Below are 22,841 nucleotides of genomic sequence, written 5' to 3'. Positions count from 1 at the left end.
TCCTATTAGACATTCTCTGGGCCTACTCGATGCAGAGCCAGCTCTGACATTACGGTGCAATTTTAATGATGTGAATATTTTCTAGAAATAAAAAATCCAGATACAGCATATTCATTTTTTTAACTATGTATTTGATTACACTTTCTTACCAGGTTCTTCAAAAAGTCTAGTCACAATCAATCAAAACAATGTATACAATCATAGATGATTCACAAATAATCACAATAATTTAGAAAACATTATGCGATAAAATTTCAAATTGGAGCCTGTACTCTGTCAATTCTTGCACCCAGCAACACAACAAGATGACATTTAATAACAATAATAAATATAAATATAGCTGCGAGCAGTGATTGCAGGCCCAAGCCGGCTCGCAGCTATATTTATATATATTTATATATATACAGTGTATATATATATATATATATATATATATATATATATATATATATATATAAGACAGAAAATATTACTTGTCTTACCTTATTCTGATTTTATGATACACTCAAATTATTCCACAACATTGATTAACGTTGATTAACCCGTTGATTAACCGGTGGTAAAATACTCTCACCGTCACATACCTAGTATATTTTTATATAGATACAATAGGCCTACCTGATTTTGAACACAAGAGGGCAGTATAGCACTATGAATGACATGACTTATTTATTTTTTGGACTAAAAAAACATTCTGGCTGTTTTTAAACTTAAACAATTATTAAATTGAAAAAAAGAATAAAATGGGTATAGTTCTGATATCTGTATAATTTTATATAGAAATAAATGATGTATAATTACATTTCTAGAAGATATGAGGCTTTTAGTTTTTCCTTTTTTGACATTATTTAATCCCTCACCATAGCAAAACCGTTTGAGATATTTATTATCCGTTCACAATTTAGCATCTTTAATGTATTTTTTTATCGTGTTGAAAAAGTTTGGTGTGAATAAAATAAACCATTTAAGAGGGGTGGGTAAAAATTCAGAGGTTGATTTTGCAAAGAAAGCCAATTCAAACCAAAATATCTGACTTCCTGTTGGTCGGAGCTAATTACTGAAAATTAGAAAATTGTCCGGCTCGATGAGACCAATATGTGTACTGATTTTTGTGACTGTACATAAAATGAACCCCCTCACTTTTGTCAAAAGCATTTTGAAAGTGACACACTTCCTGCTACCAGTTGGTGGCGCTATAACTTTGACTCACAATAGTTACATCCATCTGATCGGCCTCTTACCACGAACACACTGCTGAAGTTTCATCAAGATCAGTTAATGTGTGCAGAAGTATACCACTTCGTGTTTCTCTTTTCTCGCCATAAATTCGTTTCCTCGCCACGACCAAACCGTTCGAGATATCAAAAATCCGTCCGCAATTTAGCATCCTCAATGTCTTGACTTCATGCGGATAGAGTTTGGAAGCGATTGGATGAATTCTCTAGGAAGAGGACATCAAATTCCACAGCATGCGTTTTTCAAACAACCCATAATAGCCGACTTCCTGTTGGGCTGGCGTAAAACTTGACCAGGGAAAGTTGTTTGGCCCGATGAGATCTATATGTGTACCGAGTTTCATATTAATTCATGCAAGCGTGTTTGATATATGGACCAAGTTTTCAGACCCCGTTCAAGGGGGCGCTGTTGAGCCCCCCTGCCACGCCCGTTTCTGAAACTTTTCACATGTCTACTGGCTAATAAGTGTTATGTGTCTGTCGAGTTTCATCCAATTTGAAGCATGCTAAGAGTCTCAAAAGCATCCGAAAAGAATATTAAACTTTGATGCGTTGCCACGGCAACAGTATCTAAGATATCAATAATCCTTCCACAGGTCTACATCTGCCGTGTGTCTACATTATACAGATAAAATTTGAAGCAAATCGGGTAAAAATAAGAGAGTGACTTCAAAGCATTTTGAAAGTGACAAACTTCCTGCAGCCAGTTGGTGGCGCTATAACTTTGACTCACAATAGTCACATCCATGTGCTCGGCCTCTTACAACAAATACACTGCTGAAGTTTCATCAAGATCAGTTAATATATGCAGAAGTTATAACACACTTCCTGTGTCCCATTTTTTCGCCATAAATTCGTTTCCTCGTCACGGCCAAACCGTTCGAGATATCAAAAATCCGTTCGCAAGAATTCATCCTCAATGTCTTGACTTCATTCACACCGAGTTTGGTGGCGATTGGATGAATTCCCTAGGAGGAGTATTTCACATTCCATTGTATGCGTTTTCCAAACAACGTATAATAACCGACTTCCTGTTGGGCTTTTGTAAAACTTAGAGCACGAAAGTTGTTCGGCCCGATGAGATCTATATGTGTACTGAGTTTCATATTATTACATGCAAGCGTGTTTGATTTATGGACCAAGATTTCGGACCCCATTCCAGGGGGCGCTGTCGAGCCCCCCTGCCACGCCCGGGTACCAGCTTCAGTCCGGCCCAGATGGCCGCGGGTTCTGACCTGTGTGCAAAGTTTTTAAGAGTTTTTGAGCATGTTAAGGGCCCCAAAAGTTGCAAAAAGGCAAAAAAAAAAAAAAAATGAAAAAAAAAAAAAAAATCCTTATGAAAACAATAGGGCCTTCGCCCTTTCAGGGCTTGGGCCCTAATAATAATCCTTACGGAAACAATAGGGCCTTCGCCCTTTCAGGGCTTGGGCCCTAATAATTTAAGCACCTTATTATGTAGCCGAATCTGTGCTGGTTTGTATTGGCCGCCTCCAGTTTTCCGTTTGTTTTGCCTCCAGCTAACGCTGTGACGTAATTGTGACGTCGGCGCAAAAGGGGTCTATACATTTGTCCTTGACAATAGTCATTGCCTAGTTGTTCAGATAAATTAGTATTATGTTGATATGTATGTTCTCTGTTTATGTAATCTTGCTACATCTATCTAACTGTCGTCTTGTTCTGTCATCTTAACTGTCTTCTCTTTCTGTCATTTGGTTTTGTCATCTCTTTCTGTCATTTGGTTGGTCTGTCATTTGGTTCTGTCAGGACGATATTTCCCTCCACTATCCTCGGGCCGGGCCCTTGATCAAGCATTTGTGTTACAAAATGCAACACGTCACGTGCCATGCGCAGCATCTTACCCGCTCACACACGCGTATACACCGGGGCCCGGGATAGTAGGCTTTACAAATATTTATTTTATTTTGTTTAAAAAATATTCTAGATTCTAAAACCTTGTTGAATTATATTAGAGTAGCCTAGTAGGCCTACTCCTCCTGGGCCATCCAAAGTTCATTCTTGTTAATTTTCTGTGAACATCATTGTCATTCACGTTTCTTCATTCGGATCCATTTGCAATCCATTCCATTCTGAATAAACAAACAACGCATGTGTTTACATTTCGTCCTTGTTACATTATTCATTAAGATCATAATTAATAAATGCACGCACAATTATCCGTGAACTTGATAAATGTTGCAGACATGTTTTACTATGCACAAACAAATGCCTTTCAACTTATGTGTGCAAAATTCAGAATTAAATGAATGTGCAGCAATTTGTACAAATAGAGAGTCTATAGGCTTACTATAGCCATTAAATAAGCGCATTTAGTTTCATATTTGTTAAAATATTATAATGTTATTTTTTCCCATCTATGTTGATTATGAAAAGTGAACAGCACGAATAAGATAGGATGCGCAATATATCGGGAGAGATGGAGTGGGTCATTTTGACCACTTCATTAAGTTTTCTTTTGTAGACAGCCTTTCTTTAAAGTGAATTTCATTTTGTATAAATTTTATCTTAATTTTAATACATTTTTCATCAACCAATTGCCTGTATAGGCCTGTAGAAGCAAATATAGCAGACAATGTAATCATGACATGGAGGCGCCGACACCGCGGTCACTTGCATTGCGCGTGAACTGGAGCGCATCTCATCATAAATTAACCGAAACTCAGTGTATGCCTCACAGCCATGAGATATCTAAAGAAAGCTTGAAATGTCTTTAAACGAAACAATTCAAAACGAAAAGAAATATGCTACTCTCTGATTATGTAATCCATTATGTGCATTTCTCTCTATAGAGACAACAGTTAAAACGACAGAACCAGATGACAGAACAAGACAACAGTTCAGTTAAGACGACAGAACCAAATGACAGAAAGACAGTTAAGATGACAGAACAAGACGACAGTTAGATAGATGACGGAACCAGACGACAGAGCAAGATTACATAAACAAAGAACATACATATCAACATATACTAATTTATCTGAACAACTAGGCAATGGCTGTTGTCAAGGACAAATGTATAGTACAAAGCACAAAGCAGTCGGCTCATTTTTGGCACAAATGGAACCCCATAAAATGAAGGCCTATAAAAGTCTGGAGGCATACAATTTTTTTTTGTTGTCAGCGGGTGGGTCCACAACCTCGGCTCCAAGCGGCGTATTTAATTACACGTGCAATAAAGCTAATGTTTGCAAATTCTAAGCAGCTACATGATATTGACAACAAATATGGTCAACTAAGTTACTACATTTTCCGCAATCGATCAAAATGGGCAAGTATTGTTTTATGGCATACTTACTTGCGAATGTCCACTGAATGTCCAATGTAGTGTGGTAAAAACAAGATAGATAGGGACCGTCTAAAAAGTAGACTGTGCGTTCTAATGGGTTTTAGCAACAATAAAACTGCATTATAATGATGGTGTTTAAAAAGTTGTTTAGGTAATAATGAAGAATGAACATGAACTGTAATTTGGTAACAATCCAGACTGTAGAAAGTGGAAAATCATGTGTAATCTCCTGAACATAGTTAATCGCTTCATTTTACAACTGTTTATATTTATTTATTTGAAATCAAAATGAACAAGAACTGTGTCGGTGTGTTGGTTTTAATAATGACATGATTTATTTCAAAAGGTTTTGCAAGCATGGGCCGACTGCTAAAGCAAGTTGGATCATCTTGTCTGGACTCTACAGAACATACTACAGGCCATGTCTTGCTGTTTTATTCACCTCTGTTGTTCTGTTTTTAAGTGCGATAAAGACTTTACAGTGTAACAGAGTTCTCCAGGTTTTGAATAAAAAGAATGGCAAAACTATCTTTTATGTTTTCCTGTTGTGTGGCATCTTTGTTTAACATTAAACTCTCACAATAACACAATTCATGTGCATTGATTGATGTTTACAGTCCTGCAGAAATATCACTGTCCGTGGGACTGAATCCATGAAAAGCATGACAGCAAACATGGTGTTTATTTTGGGTGTGAATGGTGTGGATTTTGGATGTAATAAGTGATTTAATCAAGGTATTCATCAATATTTTTATTTCTAAATATCACATGAGTTGAATGACTTCTCTATGCTCGTGATATTTTACTTTGTTATGGAAGTTACCAGTGAGTACTGAAATGTTCTTTTCATGTATTCTCTAATGTCTGTATATGATATAAATGCAGTAACAGTGCTTGCTCCTTTAGCCCAGCTTCCAGAAATGAAATATGGAAAGATGTTTTGTTTTGTTAAGAAAGATCTTCAACATGTGTCAATACATACATCTGTTTTTCTAGGGTACCCTGACCACTATAAGTCACAGGGGTCATTGAAGTCTATAGTTTAAGGGACCATTTCTCAGTTAAAGCCTTACTTTCCATTTATACTAAAGTGTCCTCTCCTTTAGAGAAAGAACGTATTATCTTGAAGTTTTGAGAAGACTCTCCTGTTTATAGTTAGAGCCTGACCAAATTCAACCTTGAAAAAGCTGTGTGCCAGTGTGTGTGTGTTAGTCTTTTTGGTTGCAGGTTAAGGAACCACTGGCATTATTGGAGATTGACTGAGTTGTTGTTCTGGATATGCTGGCACCCAGCAACCCAAATCTGAGACCTGAAAGCTCATGTAACTTCAGGGTCCGAGTGTCAGCTACATAATCAATGGAGATATGCTTCAGTCTATCTGTACATGTGTGGAAAATTTTGATTTTATGTGTTCTTAGCCAATCAGAAGTAGCTAACCTGTAAGAAATGATGTAATCAATGCCCTTGGAAATGGTATAACTGCTGTGATATTTGCAATTGAAAGTGGGGCGGCCTACAAACTCATGTGTGAGTCTTGAAGCTGACTTCTGCTGATGAAACTGCAAACTATCTTCAGTAAATCTTTTCTTTAATTTATTACAATACTGACTCCGGGTCTTCATTCATCTGGTTCTGGTATGGAAGTAAAATAATGCCAAATGTTTTTGAAACAAAAAAGCCTGTTGAATTGCACTACTTGAAAAACAAATAGGCATTGCATTAACCATGCTTCCATTTTAATGCATTGTATTTTTAGGGCTTGCATTTTTATGGGCTGAAATTCAACATGGTTGAATATTCAATATTAAGTGACAAAAAAGGCAAACTACAGCTTGAGGTTTTACAAAAACTAAAAAGCTCACAGAAAAAAAAAGAAGAAAAAAAATCATACATTGACTGCAACATAGTCAGTTATTAATATTTCATTGTCCTCTCTTGTTTTTGCTTATGTTCATAATTTCTTTGTATGACATCCTGGCTAAATATTATGTCTGTAGCCTACAATTTGGCTTGTTTCATTGTGTTATCACAATTAAACAACTGACTCCAAGCACAACTACACAATATGCTTACAAAATCTTTAACACATTTATAATACTATTTGAATCAAGATGCTTAAGCACAACATACATTACATTACTTGCAACAGGATTTTATAAACACAATAACATGCTACACTTAATATGCCATAATAACAACATAATTTCAGACTACCAAATATATATTTTTATTGATGAGGTAAAGTAGAAGTTTTGCTGGAATTAAATTAAACAATTAAAAAGATTCTGAAAGAACGTTTTGTTTTATGTTTTATTATTACAGATACAGGACATAAAGGTGCGCGCTCCTGTCAAAGTTCAGAAGTTTTTTTGTTCAAACACTTTAGAGTAAAGGGCATTTCAATGTCTTACGGTGTCACCTGCACTGATTGTGATATATTTAAATAAATTACAAAATACATGTTATGCCTGCGTAAACACTCTTAAGTAATAATTTTTGTTCTTTTTTTTTTCTCTCTTTTTTTTCCCTCTTAAGTAATAAAATAATAAACAAAACAAAAACAACCAAGCCACGAGTTTCCTGGTGGTTGTACAGATCTACAATGACGGAGTTACGTTTCAGCCTTCTATTGGATGACTGCGCTGTCAATCATGTTACGGCACAGACTGCTATTCTCAAAGGAATTAACGTAGAGCGCTGAATGGGCCAAGCAGAGACAATTACTCAAACAGCGGAACAGTTGTCCCGCCTATTGCGTACCGCCCTCTAACTCGGTCCATTCAGCGCGTTCGTTCGTCGGCTTCAGCAACACCTGCAGACGGGGAGGAAGAGCTGGCAGCCAGGTACAGTGTTGTTTAACCTTAACAAGGCCTTTTCAAGATCAGACATGACAGCGTGCTGAATCTAATGACCATAATCTCGCCCTTTGTCCAGTTACTGCACGGTAAAAGTCAATTTCGTAGCCCACGACATTGTAAGCGGCTTGCTCTTTCATTTGTTTTGCAGGGCAGGTCTCTAACTGGCAGGTGGATATTAGGTCGTAAACCACCAACCAATCCACTCTAGCGATGGACATTTCCGTGGTTTTAGGCTGTTCTCTGAGTGCTGTCCTTGGGGGTGTGATCCTTGTATCTTATAAACTGGGCTTACTTTACCAGCTATTCCATAAGGTATGATGAAACTATCTATCTATCTATCTATCTATCTATCTATCTATCTATCTATCTATCTATCTATCTATCTATCTATCTATCTATCTATCTATCTATCAGCACAGTTTGAGAGTTTCACCTAGTTATACAGTTAAACTAGTTTGAAGGATTCATGCATCTGTCTGTCTGTCTGTCATCTATATCTTATAACCATAACTGCATGTTTAATAACTACAAGAATTGTCAACTAACAAATAAAAAAAAGACGCAGTTTCTTGCATACAAATTTTAATATTATATGTGTGACAGGTTACGTGCACGACTGCTTTTGCAGCAGCAGAAGGAACTGGACAATTAATTTTTCTTACATTTATGTATTTTTATGTAAATTTTCTGAAGTCCTTTAATAGCTTTGTGTGAGGTACCGACTGTAATTTGTGGTGTTACTCACTGAAAACTTTTGCGAGTGGGTCGAGCCAGTGAGTTGAACTCAAGAGTCTCATTTGTGAACAAATTATTCATACTGTTTTTTCAACTGATCAACTGATTCATTAGGAAAGATCTGACACAAAAAAGCGATTAATTCATGAATCAGACATCACTATTTCTTTTATGAACTCTCATGAAGGCGAGCAGGGGCTCTCATGATTTTTGTTTCAGTCCAGTGCACTTCTCTTCTGGTGCTTTTTTTAAAAGTGAAAGCTCTAGTCTTCATTCTTTGTAACTGCATGGAAAAAATAACCAGTACTTTCTAGAAAATGTCTCTTTTCTCTAGTGTACACTTTATTTAAAAATAAAGGTTCATGCAGTAGAAGAACCATTTTTGTTTTTATAAAGAACCTTTCAGTGAACAGTTCTTAAGTGTGAAGAATATTTTAATAACCTGAAGAACCTTTTACCACTATATAGAAACTTTTATGCAATAGAAAGTTTCCATGGATGATAAAGGTTCTTCATGGAACCATCAGTGATAATAAATAACCTTTTATTTTTAAGCGTGTAGAAAGATCTTCTATATGCATGTTATAGATCTTTTTGTGAATTTGGGCATATGTTTATTTATTACTTTGACCTCATAATGTTTAATCAAAATTATAACTAGATCTTCCAGTGAAAATGACAGACTTCTCTCTGGCGACATATGCAGGACTTCTCCAATCATTTAGTCCATTTAAACTCCGCCCCTGCAAGCTTGTGTTCATCTGCCTTAATTTTAGAATGCAACGCCCAAATCTCAGCATCCAATCAACAACCATTGCACAGAACCTAGTGTCCGCCCTACATTTTTGCGAGTTTCTATTCTGATAATCCATTATATAATTTCTATTCAGAAAAGAACTGACTACTTTTATTGTTCATCCCTCTAAGACAGAGAGACAGAGCCCTCGACATGGAGGAGAGAGTGTGGCAGAGGTTTTGCGGGCTCATGGGGTCAAATTCGTCTTCACATTGGTGGGAGGACACATCTCACCCATCCTGGTGGCCTGTGAGAAACTGGGCATCCGCATCGTCGACACCCGCCATGAGGCCACCGCTGTGTTTGCTGCCGATGCCGTAGCAAGACTTTCTGGTAAGACTGCTCATAAACATTAGCGGACAGATCACATCTTGTTAGAAGCTGTAGAAGAAGCTGAAAATCTTCTGTTTTGCTGTTTAGGCACTGTCGGCGTGGCTGCGGTGACGGCGGGGCCGGGGCTGACGAACACAGTGACTGCGGTGAAGAACGCTCAGATGGCTGAATCACCGCTGCTTCTGATTGGTGGTGCTGCTGCTACTCTCCTGCAGGTCAGGAAGTGCCTTATAGAACATGAGTCATGTACACGTGCACTTCATGTGCATGTCACCTGTGTATTTGCTCTTTGCTCTGGTTATCTTTTCTTCATATTTCTTTCTGTGTCTTGTGCAAACATTAGATATTATCTCAACTCAGGGGTGATTCTCAGGCAACTTGCCTTGACCCATGACAGTGAAGATTTGGTTATAAAAATCGTAAAAGGGAAAGTCACCCAGAAATGACAATTCTGCCATCATTTCCATACCCTCATGTCAATCCATACCTGTATGACAGAGGTCTTCAATCGTGCTTCTGGAGGGCCACTGTCCTGCAGAGTTTAGTTCCAACCCAAATCAAACACACCTGAATCAGCTCATCAAACTCTTTAGGATTGCTTGAAACTACAAAGGCAGGTGTGCTGAAGCAGGTCGGAACTAAACTCTGCAGGACAGTGGCTCTCCAGAAGCACGATTGAAGACCTCTGCTGTATGACAAACAAGTTTGATTACCATTGACTTCCATTTTATGGAACAACCCAGATGCCACAGACATAAATACTTTCCCACAGCTCTGCATCTAGTAATGTACCTATTGTACTGGAAGTGTGCCAGTTCACATCTAGACCTAATGCATAGCGATAAATACAAAGTTCTGTCATGAAACTCTAGATGGCGCAGGATGATGGGTGCTTCTCAATCTAACTCAATGGGCTAGCAATCACACTCTACAGGACACAGCTGATTGGTTCCTGTTGCATCAGCAGCCAATGAGCTCGCTGCTCAAACTTTCAAATACTTAATCAGTGTTTGCTGTAGTAGTTTGCAGCGTGCTTTCAGATACCCCTCACCTTCCCCAGCTCCACCTGTATAGATCTGCTATGGTTAATTCATATGTGCTATATGTCTTACATGCTCACAGCAGTGTGTCTGTGTGTGTATTGGCAGGAGCAAGTCCTGTAGTTGCTCTGCAGCAGCAATAATCAACAGCAGCAACGATATCATCATCATCTATTCCACCAAGACCAAATACATTAACATGGTCATAACTATTACCATGCCAAACACTCAGAGAGTTGTTATGACAGAACTAGCCATCCACACCAATGCTCAGTAACGTTAAATTAAAGCCTGCCACTTTAAATGCTCAAACTCTTTAAAGGGATACTTCAGGATTTAGCATTAAGCTTTGTATTAGTAGAAAACCTGTAGTATTTTCGAATTACCGTGCTTTTCACCCTCATATCCCCCTGAGAGGAGAGATTTCTGTATTTTTTGTCTGGAAAAAATCCTCCGATGACGCAAAAATCGTCATTTTGCGTCATCGGAGGATTTTCTGGCCAGAGGCTAAAGACTACAGCCAGTAGGAGGGGCTGTCCCGCATGTTTTCAACCCACCCATAGAGAGTGGGATCTCAGTCACAGAATGCACACAGTGTCAGCCGTCTTCCTTTGGAAGCTAAACTAGCAGGCTCTTGTTCTGTGGAGAAAGCCGAGTAGTAGGAGAAAGCTGAGTAGTAGGGGTTACCATTCTCTTTTTCCCGGACATGTCCGTCCGTCGAGATCATCCAAAATGTCCGGGATTCGGCTTTTGCTTTCTGCGGTCGCCATTCATTGTTTACATGCACACCTTTTGTTTCAATCTAACTGAATTCATTCCGATTGGTGAATCTGAATTTTAGTGTTTACATGAACGCTAAACAAGTGATCGGTTGATGTGCATTTTAACATTCTTTAACAAGAAAATTCCCGCTCCTCCGTGAGAGATACGAGACCGGCCTCGCTCCGTTCTTGGATTCTGATTGGCTGTCGATGTTTTTATCATCCATCAGCTGGAATTTTTTTTTCTAAAAGTGATTCCAATAATATTGTTCCTCTGCGCGGTTATAGTTGTAGTTGTGGTGTGGACTTACCTCAACTCATAGAATTAGAATGATTATTAAAATGTATGTACATTATAAGTTTCTTAAAACATAACATTATAGTTATCGTTCTTGATGTGATCTAGGTGTTGCACAGACTAGTCAACTTTAAAGCTCTGCCATGACGCTTTAAGCTTGACTTCGACTAGTCGCTGATCATTCATGGCCTAAAGAGGGCGCAACAGGATAAGAAATCTTTGAAGTCCACTTTTACACTCCGTTTCCAACAGTTAAAATGACAAATAAATGCGTACTCCATGAGTGCTCCACAAGATGTTTGATTATATCATCTGATGCTCAAAATTGATAGAGAATCAATGATCGTGAATGCACGTTTTAAACAGCTGATTGTACACGTAAGTTAATCACCGTTCTAAACTAATGCGCTGCTGCATTGTAATGCGCACACAGAATCATTCAGTAGCGCAGAAAGATATTGTCAACACTGTTCTGTGATTTATCAGTAAAATAGCTTAGAAACTGAAAAGTTCTAGCATATATTTCTTAGTAACTAAAACCCACAGCTTCACTGTTAGCAGAGAGACGCTGCCAGGTGCAATTCACACACAATCACTTTCTCTCACAGTAATGCATTCATATAAATGTAATCTTTACTGTGTTTCTTTATCTATATCTGATTTAGAATGAGCAGAAATCTGTGAGAAATATTATGACACAAAGACAAAACGCTGTTATGTAGGGAGCTGTGTGAAATGCCATAGCTGTGCACAAGGCAAACAGCGTTCGAGTCTCAGCTCGAGGTTCAAGCTTATTTGTTCATTAATGATGTCATCAGCGACTTGTCGTCGTCGAGTCGACTTTAATCACATAATAAATGTCGACTTAAACAAATCTGAAGTCGTTCAACCCCTAGTGTACGAGGCTTTTTTCAGATAAATAATTGTTGGGTGTCAATTGCATCATACTCTTTATTCTTTGTCATCAATATAATGTGTGACTGTTTCATTACAGGGTAGAGGTGCGCTACAGGATATTGACCAAATGTCCCTCTTCAAGCCTCTCTGTAAGTTCTGTGCGTCAGTGAGGACTGTGAGAGAAATTGTTCCCACTGTGAGAAAAGCCTTGGCCGCCGCACAGTCTGGCACACCAGGTACAACGGCGCTGAAATTACCCATCCCTGTAATCTTGTCTCCTTTTGCTGAAATTCACTCTACTGACAGTGAAATACCAATCACATGTTTTGTGCAAATCTGAGGAGTTTTTTGTGGGGTGGGTGGCTTTATATGAACGTATCTCTGAGGGGAACCGACTCTTCAGAGAAGTTAATTAGTTCCTAATAAAGTAGTTTATAAGCGCAGTGCTGCTTTGTGTATGGGGTAACCGGGGTAACCGCTGCATTTCTGCTTTTTATATAACTGACGCCTACTGTAAATTTGCATTTTCATTTAGCCTGTCGGCCACTTTTGTTTAGACCAATGCAATTATTTTTTTAAATAATATAATATATATATATATATATATATATATATATATATATATATATATATATATATATATATATATATATATATATGTATAATAATTTATTATTTTGACTCCTCTCTTTTGTCTTTTTAAACCGTAGTTTCTTGGCTGAAATATGAGGTTTATCACTGTATAAAACGTAAAAAAAAAAAAACGTTTTAACATTATTTTAACTGTAAAGCCATTTTTACCATAATTTTACAGTTTATGATTTTTCCATAGACATTGGAATTGTTTCAAAACTACATAGCTACCTAAATGTGTAGTTCTATTCTAATGTCAGAATTTTCTATAACGATTCTACTTTTTCTTTTTTTTCTTTTTTTTTTAAGCAATTCCATTCTTAAATTATTTAATTATATGTAACTGAGCCCTGTTTGTAATTCTGTGAGTGTAATTCTATTTCTTTGATTTCTTTGACAGGCCCAGTGTTTATAGAGTTTCCCATAGACACACTGTACCCTTACCATGTGGTGGAAAAAGAGTTTGCCCCTAAAAACACTCCCAAAGGGCTAATGGGAAAAATCATTGCATGGTACAAACATTCATCAGTATTCACGTACTATTATTCTCAGACCTGATCTTCTTATTAAATGACAAGTGATTACATTTAAAAATGTAATTGTTTGATAATTTTTGTTTGATAATCAAATAAAAATTTGATAATTTTTTATTATTATTATTTGTTATCTTTTAGGTATCTCAAGAATCATTTAACAAACTTGTTTGCTGGAGCTTGGGAGATGCGTGATCTGTCCCCTCTTCCTGTTCACATCCCTCATGCCACCGAGGATGAGGTAAAGCTTGTCTACACTGTTGTGGCATATTTCTGTAGATGCAGTCATAGTTATACAGTTACTCTGTAGATGCAACTGATCAATTATATGATAATGATTCAAGAATTGCTTTATCCTCATCATCAACTCTAAATAAAGCACATAACATGAATTACACCAGGGAAAAACCCAAAGCTGAAGGAGAAATGTTGAAATGTTGACTTTTGCCCCAAATACATAAGATAAGATCACGTTGCACTTGAATGACTCTTGACTGACCCTTTACTCTTCGCAGGTCCAAAGGTGTGTGGAATTGGTGAGCAGAGCCAAGAAACCTGTCATACTGCTAGGCAGTCAGGCAACATTACCCCCCACACCAGCAGATGATGTCAGGTACATTTCAGCTGTCTTTGAACAGTTCAGCACAACACCTACCCTAAATTAAAAATGTAACACTATAAATAAAATGTAAATGTAATAATAAAGAAATGTGTTTAAAAAATGAAACGTGCATGGATAAATTATTAACAATAAGATTTACAACATGCAGAAAATAGTTAGGATGAGTTTTCATTTCATGCCGACTTTAAGATCCTAAGAAACATAAATTTAGTATGTGTGTTCAAACTTTTGATTGGTACAGTATGTATGGAATACATTGATCAAAGAAAATGCATTTGGTTTGTAAGAACAAGTCCAAAACAACAGCAAATGATATACATTATTGATCAAAAGCCTTTGACTCAGATAAAAGCACCCAGAAATTGTCAATTTTTAGTCACAAGATTTTTTTTTGTATGTGTCTCACAGAAATGCCTTAGAATCTTTAGGCATTCCCTGCTTCCTGGGCGGAATGTCCCGAGGGATGCTGGGAAAGAACAGTCCACTGCACATTAGACAGAACAGGAGAGATGCCTTAAAAGATGCTGATCTTGTGCTGCTGGCAGGTTGGAAACAGCGCCAACTACTGTACAGTTGGAATATGTGCAGAATTTGTGTTGTGTTCATTTCTTTGTATGTTTTGGAAAGTCTGGGAATATTAGTGAACTTAAAAATTGTGATTTCCAGGCTTAGGAAAGATAATTAATTCAATTCTAAAAAGTAGAAAGTAAAATCATGGACATTAATAAAATATTACAATTCATGGGATGGGAAGTGGAAAAGTGTGAGTTTTGCGTAGTTCTTGTTCCTGAATGTATTTGTTTTGGTGGATAGGTACGGTGTGTGATTTCAGACTGAGTTATGGAAGAGTGCTGAACAGACGGAGCAAAATCATCGCAGTCAACAGAGACAAGAGTCAGCTGCTGAAGAACTCAGACATGTTCTGGAAGCCAACAGTGGCCATTCAAGGTGAACAATACATTTTATTATACACTACCATTCAAAGGTTTGGGGTCGGTAAGATATTTTAATGTTTTTGAAAGTCTCTTATGCTCTTAAGGCTGCATTTATTTGATCATTAAATAAGGTAAAAACAGCAATATTGTGAAACATTATTACAATTTAAAATGTAATTTATTCCTGTGATGCAAAGCTACATTTTCAGCATCATTACACTTCAGTGTCACATGATCCTTTAGAAGCATTTGCTGCGGGATACTTTTTTCTTATTATTATCAATGTTGAAAACAGTTGTACTGCTTAATATTTTGGGGCAAACTGTAATACATTTTTAACAAGATTCTTTGATGAACAGAAAATTTAAAAGAACAGCATTTTTAGAAACAGACATCTTTTAGAACATTATAAAATGTCACTTTTGATCAATTTAATGCTTCCTTGCTGAATAAAGGTATTCATTTCTTTCTTTCTTTTTTAAATTGTACTAACCCCAAACTTTTAAACGGAAGTGTATATATTAAAATACAAAAAAATATTTTTAAATATATAACATCAGTTGATATTTTTTTTTACAATCAACAGATTTGTTACAAAAAAAGCAAATACATTTACATTAAATGCCACCAATAAAACTTTTCACATAATTTATATAATAACATTATATAAAAACAGTGATAATCAGCAGCATTTAACTAAATATTTTAATAGAAAGCAGAGGCTTAAATTAATCAGTGAACCAATTCACTAAAATGAAACTTAAAAGATATATAACATATACTGATATTTGTGTTACGTGACAAAGTTTCCTTTCCCAACTGATTCAGGCGATGCTGGTTCCTTCCTTCTGCGTCTCTCGAAAGCCCTGAAGGGACACAGATGTCCAGAAGAATGGCCTCAGAAACTGAAAGAGGGAGATGACATCAAAGAGAAAACAAACAGGTGATCTTATTCCAGCCGTTGTACTGGTGCTTGGATTCATTGACTGTGGTTTCCAGGCCATAAACGACACATTATGACACCGTTCGTTCTTCAAGTCTGTGGTTCATGACGGGCTCCACTTTGCTTGGCATTCTGGTGGAAAAGAGGCAGACCTACACAACATAGCCAAACACCACATACACACCTGTTAAACATTTAAAAACAATTTGCAGTAATCCCTCCTTGTAATTAAAAGATGTGACCATATACTTTTGGCATGTTTGATGCTACCTATCCATATATTTTATGTTAATGCCCTTAAATGATGTTTTGTCCTCAGAGCAAAAGCAGATGAGAAGACAGAGAGGCATTTGAACCCTTTGAGTGTTTTGCACCGTGTGGATGAGCTCTTGGCTGAGGACAGCATCATCGTGGCTGATGGGGGTGATTTTGTCGGCAGCGCTGCATATATCATGAGACCACGAGGCCCGCTCCGCTGGCTGGACCCAGGTTAGACACAGAGCCATCATAGAAGATCCCTATGTTAATGTCTTCAGCATTCATGTGCATATGAATGGAAGTCAATGGGATGAAAAATGTAGTGTGACTACCCCTTTAGGCTGACTCAAGCTTTTTTAACGCATCAATTCTGAGTTTCATTACACACACTTAGTGGTTTTATCCATTTGAAACATTAAAATTATATCAATATCTTTTTAGGAGGTTATTTTACTCACAGAATAACAGATATTAGTTCAGCACTTACATGGAGAAGTGACATTTGTCCTTTGGTCCTGACAATTGTCATTAAAATAAAACAAGATTAGATTAACATATTGTACTTTACAGTCAGATCAATAATATTGTTGAATACTAAGAGTCCCCAACTAAGCAAGCCAGAGGCGACAGTGGCAAGGCTCCCAAACTGTGGACGAGGCCTTCACAGGGGATTGTCTAGTAGACACAGTCTCTGCTGACATTCAGGGCTGTGTTGTTGTCGTGTCTGGATATGGACCAGATCCAGCTGACTACGGTAACCTCGGGAGACAGGCAGAGTAATATTAGCGTAGATGCCATTCTTCTTTTGGAAGTGTTATAGTAAGTGTTCCTGGTTCCGGTTGACCTAATTTATACAGCCTAACAATCCTTTAATGGATGTGAATTATAGAAATTGATAATGTGTTATGTGTATGCCAGGTTAAAGAGATGTGTTTTTAGTCTAGATTTAAACTGACAGAGTGTGTCTGCTTCCCGAATAATGCCAGGAAGACTGTTCCAGGGTGCTAAATAGGAACAGGATCTACTGCCTGCAGCTGATTTAGATATTCTGGGTATTGTCAACTGGTCAGAATTTTTGAGATCGCAATAGACGTGAAGGACTATAATGTGTCAAGAGCTCGCTCAAATACTGAGGAGCTAAACCATTTAGTGCTTTGAAAGTAATTAGCAAGATTTTAAAATGCAGTGTTTTATAGGGAGCCAATGCAGTGTTGACAGAACCAGGCTAAAATGGTCATACTTCCTAGTTTTAGATGCTGCTGCATTTTGGATTAACTGGAGTTTGTTTATTAAGTGTGCAAGGCAACCACCCAATATAGCATTACAATTATCTTGCCATGATGTCATGAAAGCATGAACTAATTTTTCAACATTTGTCATTAAGAGCATATGTTGAAATTAAGATATATTTTTAAGATGGAAAAATGAGGTTTTACAGATACTAAAAATGTGGCTTTCAAATGAAAGATTGGTATTGAAGAGCACACCCAGGTTCCTAAATGACGACGAAAACTTGACAAAACATCCATCAAGTGTTAGACAGTATTCTAGATTATTACGTGCGGAGGTTTTTTGGTCCAATAATTAAAATCTCAGGTTTTTTTTTTTTCAAAATTAAGTAATTACTGGTGATCAAATTTATATTAACTATGCTTTCTGTTAATTTTGTGAATTGTTATGTTTCGTCAGGGCACGAAGAAATATAGAGCTCAATATCTTCAGTGTAACAGTGAAAACTAACGCCATGCTTCCTAATGATATCTCCCAAGGGTAGCATGTACAGGGTGAAAAACAACGGTCCTAGTACTGAGCTTTGAGGTACTCCATACTGAACTTGTGATCGATATGATACCTCTTCATTTACTGCTAAAAATCTGGTAACGGTCAGATAAGTATGATTTGAACCATGCCTATTCATTTCCACTAATGCCAAAGTAATTTTCGAGTCTATTCAAAAGATAGGATCAAATGCAGCACTAAGATCCAGTAACACTAATGGAGAGATACAACCACGGTCGGATGATAAGAGCAAATCATTTTTAACTCTAATGAGAGCTGTCTCAGTTCCTTGCAGAGACCATTTCTTTCTAAAAAGGAACTTAGTTGTAAAAATACTGCCTTTTCTAGTATTTTTGACAGGAGAGGTAGATTTGAGATTTGAGGTCTGTAATTATCTAGACAATAATCTTAATTTAAATCAACAAATTAATGCTTTAGTTAGTGCTAGTTTTTACCATCTTTGCCAGTTAGTGAAAGTTAAAACGTTTTTAAGCAGACAAAGTTTTTAAATCATCATTAGCGCTTTTATCAGTACGTCGGATTCAGAATGCAGCTTCCCATCTACTTGCGAAACCCTGCAAACGCGACCATATAACACCTATTTTATGCTCCTTGCACTGGTTGCCAGTCCGTTACCGAATTGATTTCAAAATTATTTTATTAGTTTATAAAGCTCTTAATAATTTAGCCCTTAAATATCACACCAATCTACTTGTTTCTTATAACCCATCAAGATCACTATGGAACTGTCACCTCCTGTTTGTTGAGCTTTCGCTGTAGCCGGCCCTAAGCTGTGGAATAATCTGCCACTGTCTGTCAGAACAGCTCCTACGTTAGCCAAGTTCAAATCTATGTCAATTTTTAATTTAATTGAATAATTCTCTAGGATCAAGTTGCATTAATAACAGCCAGCTTACAAGTTTTTGGAACCTAATGACAATGATGAATTATTAATATTAAGAAGAGGATCTATGACATCTGGAAGCATCCTGTTCAGTAGTTTAGTCAGTATAGATTTTAACATACATGTTGTTGATTTTGATGATTTAACAAGTTTAGACAATTCTTTCGTCTTCTATGGCAACAACTGAATAGAACTGTTCCTCAAGGGTGTCTACAATGACTTCTTATGTGATACTGAAGTAGACGATTGCATCATGGTTATAATTTTCTTTCTAATAGTGTCAATCTTGTAAGTAAAGCAATTCATAACGTCATTACTGCTGTTCTGGTTGGAAACGTCTAAAGTTGCCTTTTCTAATTTACAAACTAGAAATGACTTTCCTAATTTGTAAATTAGAAAAGGCAACTTTAGACGTTTCCAACCAGAACAGCAGTAATGACGTTATGAATTGCTTTACTAAATTAGAAAAATGATATAGGTATATAGGAAGTATATAGGAAAGTATAAAGCACAGAGAACCACATTTAGATCACTCTACAAAATTTGTGTCACTGAAGCCTCTACTTCAAGGGAGCTGCCCATCCAAATCTATGAGAGCCAATCAGAGTAGAGCGCTGTCTAGCCTACCCTCACAAGAAGTTTATGCCATGGTGAACGAAAAGTTGGTAAACGAAAACTTTGAAAATATAAATGAAAAATAAGGCAGTAATTGTTTTAAGTTTGTCTTCTTTCCTCATTGTTTATTTGTGTCAATTGCATGAAAAGCTCTTTTTTGGCACAAATCCAATTCCATAATAATCTCCACCTCTATTTTTTTTTTTTTCAAACCTGACAAATGCACTCATAGTCTTTGTGTTCATCATGACTTGTGGCTTGTCTTTGCACCAGGGGCTTTTGGGACTCTGGGTGTTGGAGGAGGGTTTGCGTTGGGAGCGAAACTTTGTCGACCTGAGTCTGAGGTAAGATCTTAAAGTTAACTTAAAAGCAATTTTTTTTTTCTTGTTAAATGTGTTTTTCTCAGATCTAAAGTTGAATCACAATGCAGCTTTAGTCACATTATAATTGTGCATGTAAACATAACCAATATCTTGTTTACAGGTATGGATCGTTTACGGCGATGGTTCTCTCGGTTACAGCGTGGCTGAATTTGATACCTTCACACGCCACAAGGTAACAAACAAGTCCTTACAACACTGATTGTAACTTTTACAGCATCAAGATTTGAATGTAATAAAATGTATGTTTTGTAAAAATGCACAACATTTCTCTAAGTTCACCCAAAAGTATACACTCATGCCGTTCCAAACCCATAAAACCTTCGTTCCTCTTTGATTTCTGTCCCGCCATTGAATGTCTATTCTATCAAAAGTTTGATGCTTCAAAACATTCATAAAGAGATCCTAAAATAAACCCATGTGAATCGAGCGGTTTAATCTTAAGTCTTCTGAAAAGACATATTGCTTTATATAATGAACAGATTTTATTTAGTTTATATTTAATTATGATTTTTTTTTATTTTTATACATGTATAAACATTGATCAGGGAAGCTCAACTGCGGCTCAGCAGCACTTGCTTGATGCGTGAGAACAAACCTCACTGGATCATGTGGAAGCTCTCATGATCAAAGTTTATATGTGAATAAAAGCCTAAATTAAATCTGTCCATCATATCAAGTGATTGTTTCTCTTCAGAAGACTTGGTTTAAACTGATCGATTCATATGGATTACGTTTACAATGTCTTTAACAACTTTTTGAAGCTTGCAAATTTTTGTTGCGTGGACTTTTAATGGAGGGAAAAAAATCATAAGATTTGTTACAAAGATGAATGAAGGGCTTATGGGTTTGAAACTCATTTAAATCTAGGTGTTAATTTGCTAAGTTTCAAAAGCATTCGTGGCATGTTGTTCACTTGCCTCATAGACCTCCATTGTAAGCTCACAACTATCAACAATTCTTAATTTGTTTTAACCTACTTGAATATATTGTGTTAAAATGTATGCTGTCAATTAGCTTGTAATGACTACCTTGTCGTCTCATGTCAGACCCCAGTGATCGCTCTGGTAGGAAATGATGCATGCTGGAGTCAGATCTCCAGAGAACAAGTGCCTATGCTGGGGAGCAACGTGGCCTGTGGTCTTGCCTTTACAGGTGAGGCGCAATCATTAAATTGTTGTTCACTGCACATGTCAGTGTTTTAAATCGCCAGTACATCTTGTGATCCACAAAAACATTTAATCTAATTATCTAGCTAATTTCCAAGGGAATATATTGTATATCGATCAGTCATGGTGATGTGTTGCATCACATGCTGTTCCATTTCTTCTCTTCCTTGCAGATTATCACATTGTAGCTGATGGTTATGGCGGAAAAGGTTACCTGATTGGCCGAGAGGATGAGTCGCAGCTTGACGACATCATTAAAAAGGCGCAAAAGGAGTGCAGAGAGGGAAAGGCAACTCTGCTAAACGTTCTGATCGGAAAGACCAACTTTAGGGAAGGTTCAATCTCAGTTTAGAGAGAGAAACTGTGCACCATCCGGCCTAGATACCCAAAGTCTTTCTTGTGTTGAACTTGTTATGCTCAAAATATACCATAAGACACAGCCTTTACTAAGTTATATAGATTCAGCTGATTTGAAAAGAGATCAAAGCAACTACATATCAGATGTTCAGAAACATTTAGTCCTAAAACCAAAAAAAAATTTGATATTATGAAAATTAAGCCTGTGTTTAAGACCATTTTTAAGTTTTAATTTTACGTTTTTTTCTAGTATGACATTATACTTATGATGATTTCCCCCTCAATTTTCATGACCATAAAGCAAAAAAGGGAGAAAATATTATTTAAATGAAAAAAATAAAATAAAATAAATATATATATATATATATATATATATATATATATATATATATATATATATATATATATATATATATATATATATATATATATAATTTTTTTTGTTTTCTTTTTTTGTTTTTTTTTATTTCGTGCTGAAATGTGAGTTTGGACATGTTTTGCAAGTAATGTTTTTACTGAGCTGAAAAGGAGCAAGCACAGTGCCTTCACTTTGTCCAGTAAATATAGATTCATGATTGAATATATATATATATATATATATATATATATATATATATATATATATATATATATATATATATATATATATATATATATATATATATTATATATGATTTTTGAGTGCCTGTATTTACTTACTGAATGTTAAACCAATCTTGTTCAGAAAATCTGAAATTTGCTAGGAATATTTTTCAAAGAACTTTGTGTGAATCAAATGGCTCTATGTTTATTAAAAAATGTAAATCTTAACCAAAGTAATATCCTAACAGATACTTGGAAATACAGTCCTGTTTCTTGCTGAAATATCAGACCTGGACATTCTGTAAGGCCTCTCCTTGGTTTGTGATTGATCACTTAAGCATCACCCAAAAAATGACCATGTGGATATGGCAACATAATTTATCAAGATTTGTTGATGGAATAAAATCTCTAAAATACAGTGTTACAAAATGTTCTGTAGGTGTCAGAAGTAAAAATAAGTAATATAACCATGTTGCCTTCAAATGCCCTATAAATGAAAACAGCATTTCTAAGACCATCACTTTTGCATCTGCTCAGGCCCGGTAACCACTACTTTATGGGCCTTTGTTTTGTCTGCTCACAAATAACCCTCTAACTACAGGTACCTGTTTAATCAACATTATGTAGACTTTCATGTGCAGTCAGTGAAAAGCAATCAAATACATGACCAGTGGGTGAAAAGAGAGAACACTAGAGGAAGAAAGTACTGAAAATAAGGATGCTCTTGTGTCTCTGTGCAAGAGGCTATAAAAAAACTTGACGCTTCATTAACCACAGGCACATCATGACCTGTCCAAAATAGAGCAAGCCTTGCCATTAACCCATTAACTTTATTATGGTAGGCAGCATTTGAATGGGAACATATCCTACTTTC

At 36.5% G+C, this 22,841-nt stretch overlaps 1 protein-coding gene across 1 annotated transcript; it reads left to right on the top strand.

Annotated features, from left to right (window-relative positions):
* The first annotated feature begins 7,278 nt into the window (after positions 1–7,278).
* ilvbl (ilvB (bacterial acetolactate synthase)-like) lies at positions 7,279–21,715 on the top strand. The gene is made up of 16 exons (XM_084124577.1): positions 7,279–7,382; positions 7,546–7,709; positions 9,060–9,261; positions 9,349–9,476; positions 12,355–12,493; positions 13,291–13,402; positions 13,565–13,664; positions 13,939–14,036; positions 14,454–14,590; positions 14,859–14,993; positions 15,809–15,923; positions 16,243–16,412; positions 19,753–19,823; positions 19,963–20,034; positions 20,909–21,014; positions 21,202–21,715. Exons 2-16 carry the CDS (start codon positions 7,608–7,610, stop codon positions 21,378–21,380), a joined length of 1,866 nt encoding a protein of 621 aa, XP_083980703.1. The 5' UTR covers positions 7,279–7,382; positions 7,546–7,607; the 3' UTR covers positions 21,381–21,715.
* Positions 21,716–22,841: the final 1,126 nt, after the last annotated feature.

Source organism: Abramis brama, assembly GCF_963993115.1.
Source record: "Abramis brama genome assembly, chromosome: 9".
Taxonomy (NCBI): Eukaryota; Metazoa; Chordata; class Actinopteri; order Cypriniformes; family Leuciscidae; genus Abramis; species Abramis brama.
Note: the sequence above shows the minus strand (reverse complement) of the source record. Positions and strands in the feature narration are given on the sequence as shown.

Bases quoted from the DNA above. Each gene is read 5' to 3' on its own strand.
- ilvbl (XM_084124577.1), top strand. From the start codon at position 7,608: ATGGACATTTCCGTGGTTTTAGGCTGTTCTCTGAGTGCTGTCCTTGGG. The intron at 9,262-9,348 runs GTAAGACTGCTC...TTTGCTGTTTAG, and splicing joins TGCCGTAGCAAGACTTTCTG to GCACTGTCGGCGTGGCTGCG. The intron at 15,924-16,242 runs GTGATCTTATTC...TTTTGTCCTCAG, and splicing joins ATCAAAGAGAAAACAAACAG to AGCAAAAGCAGATGAGAAGA.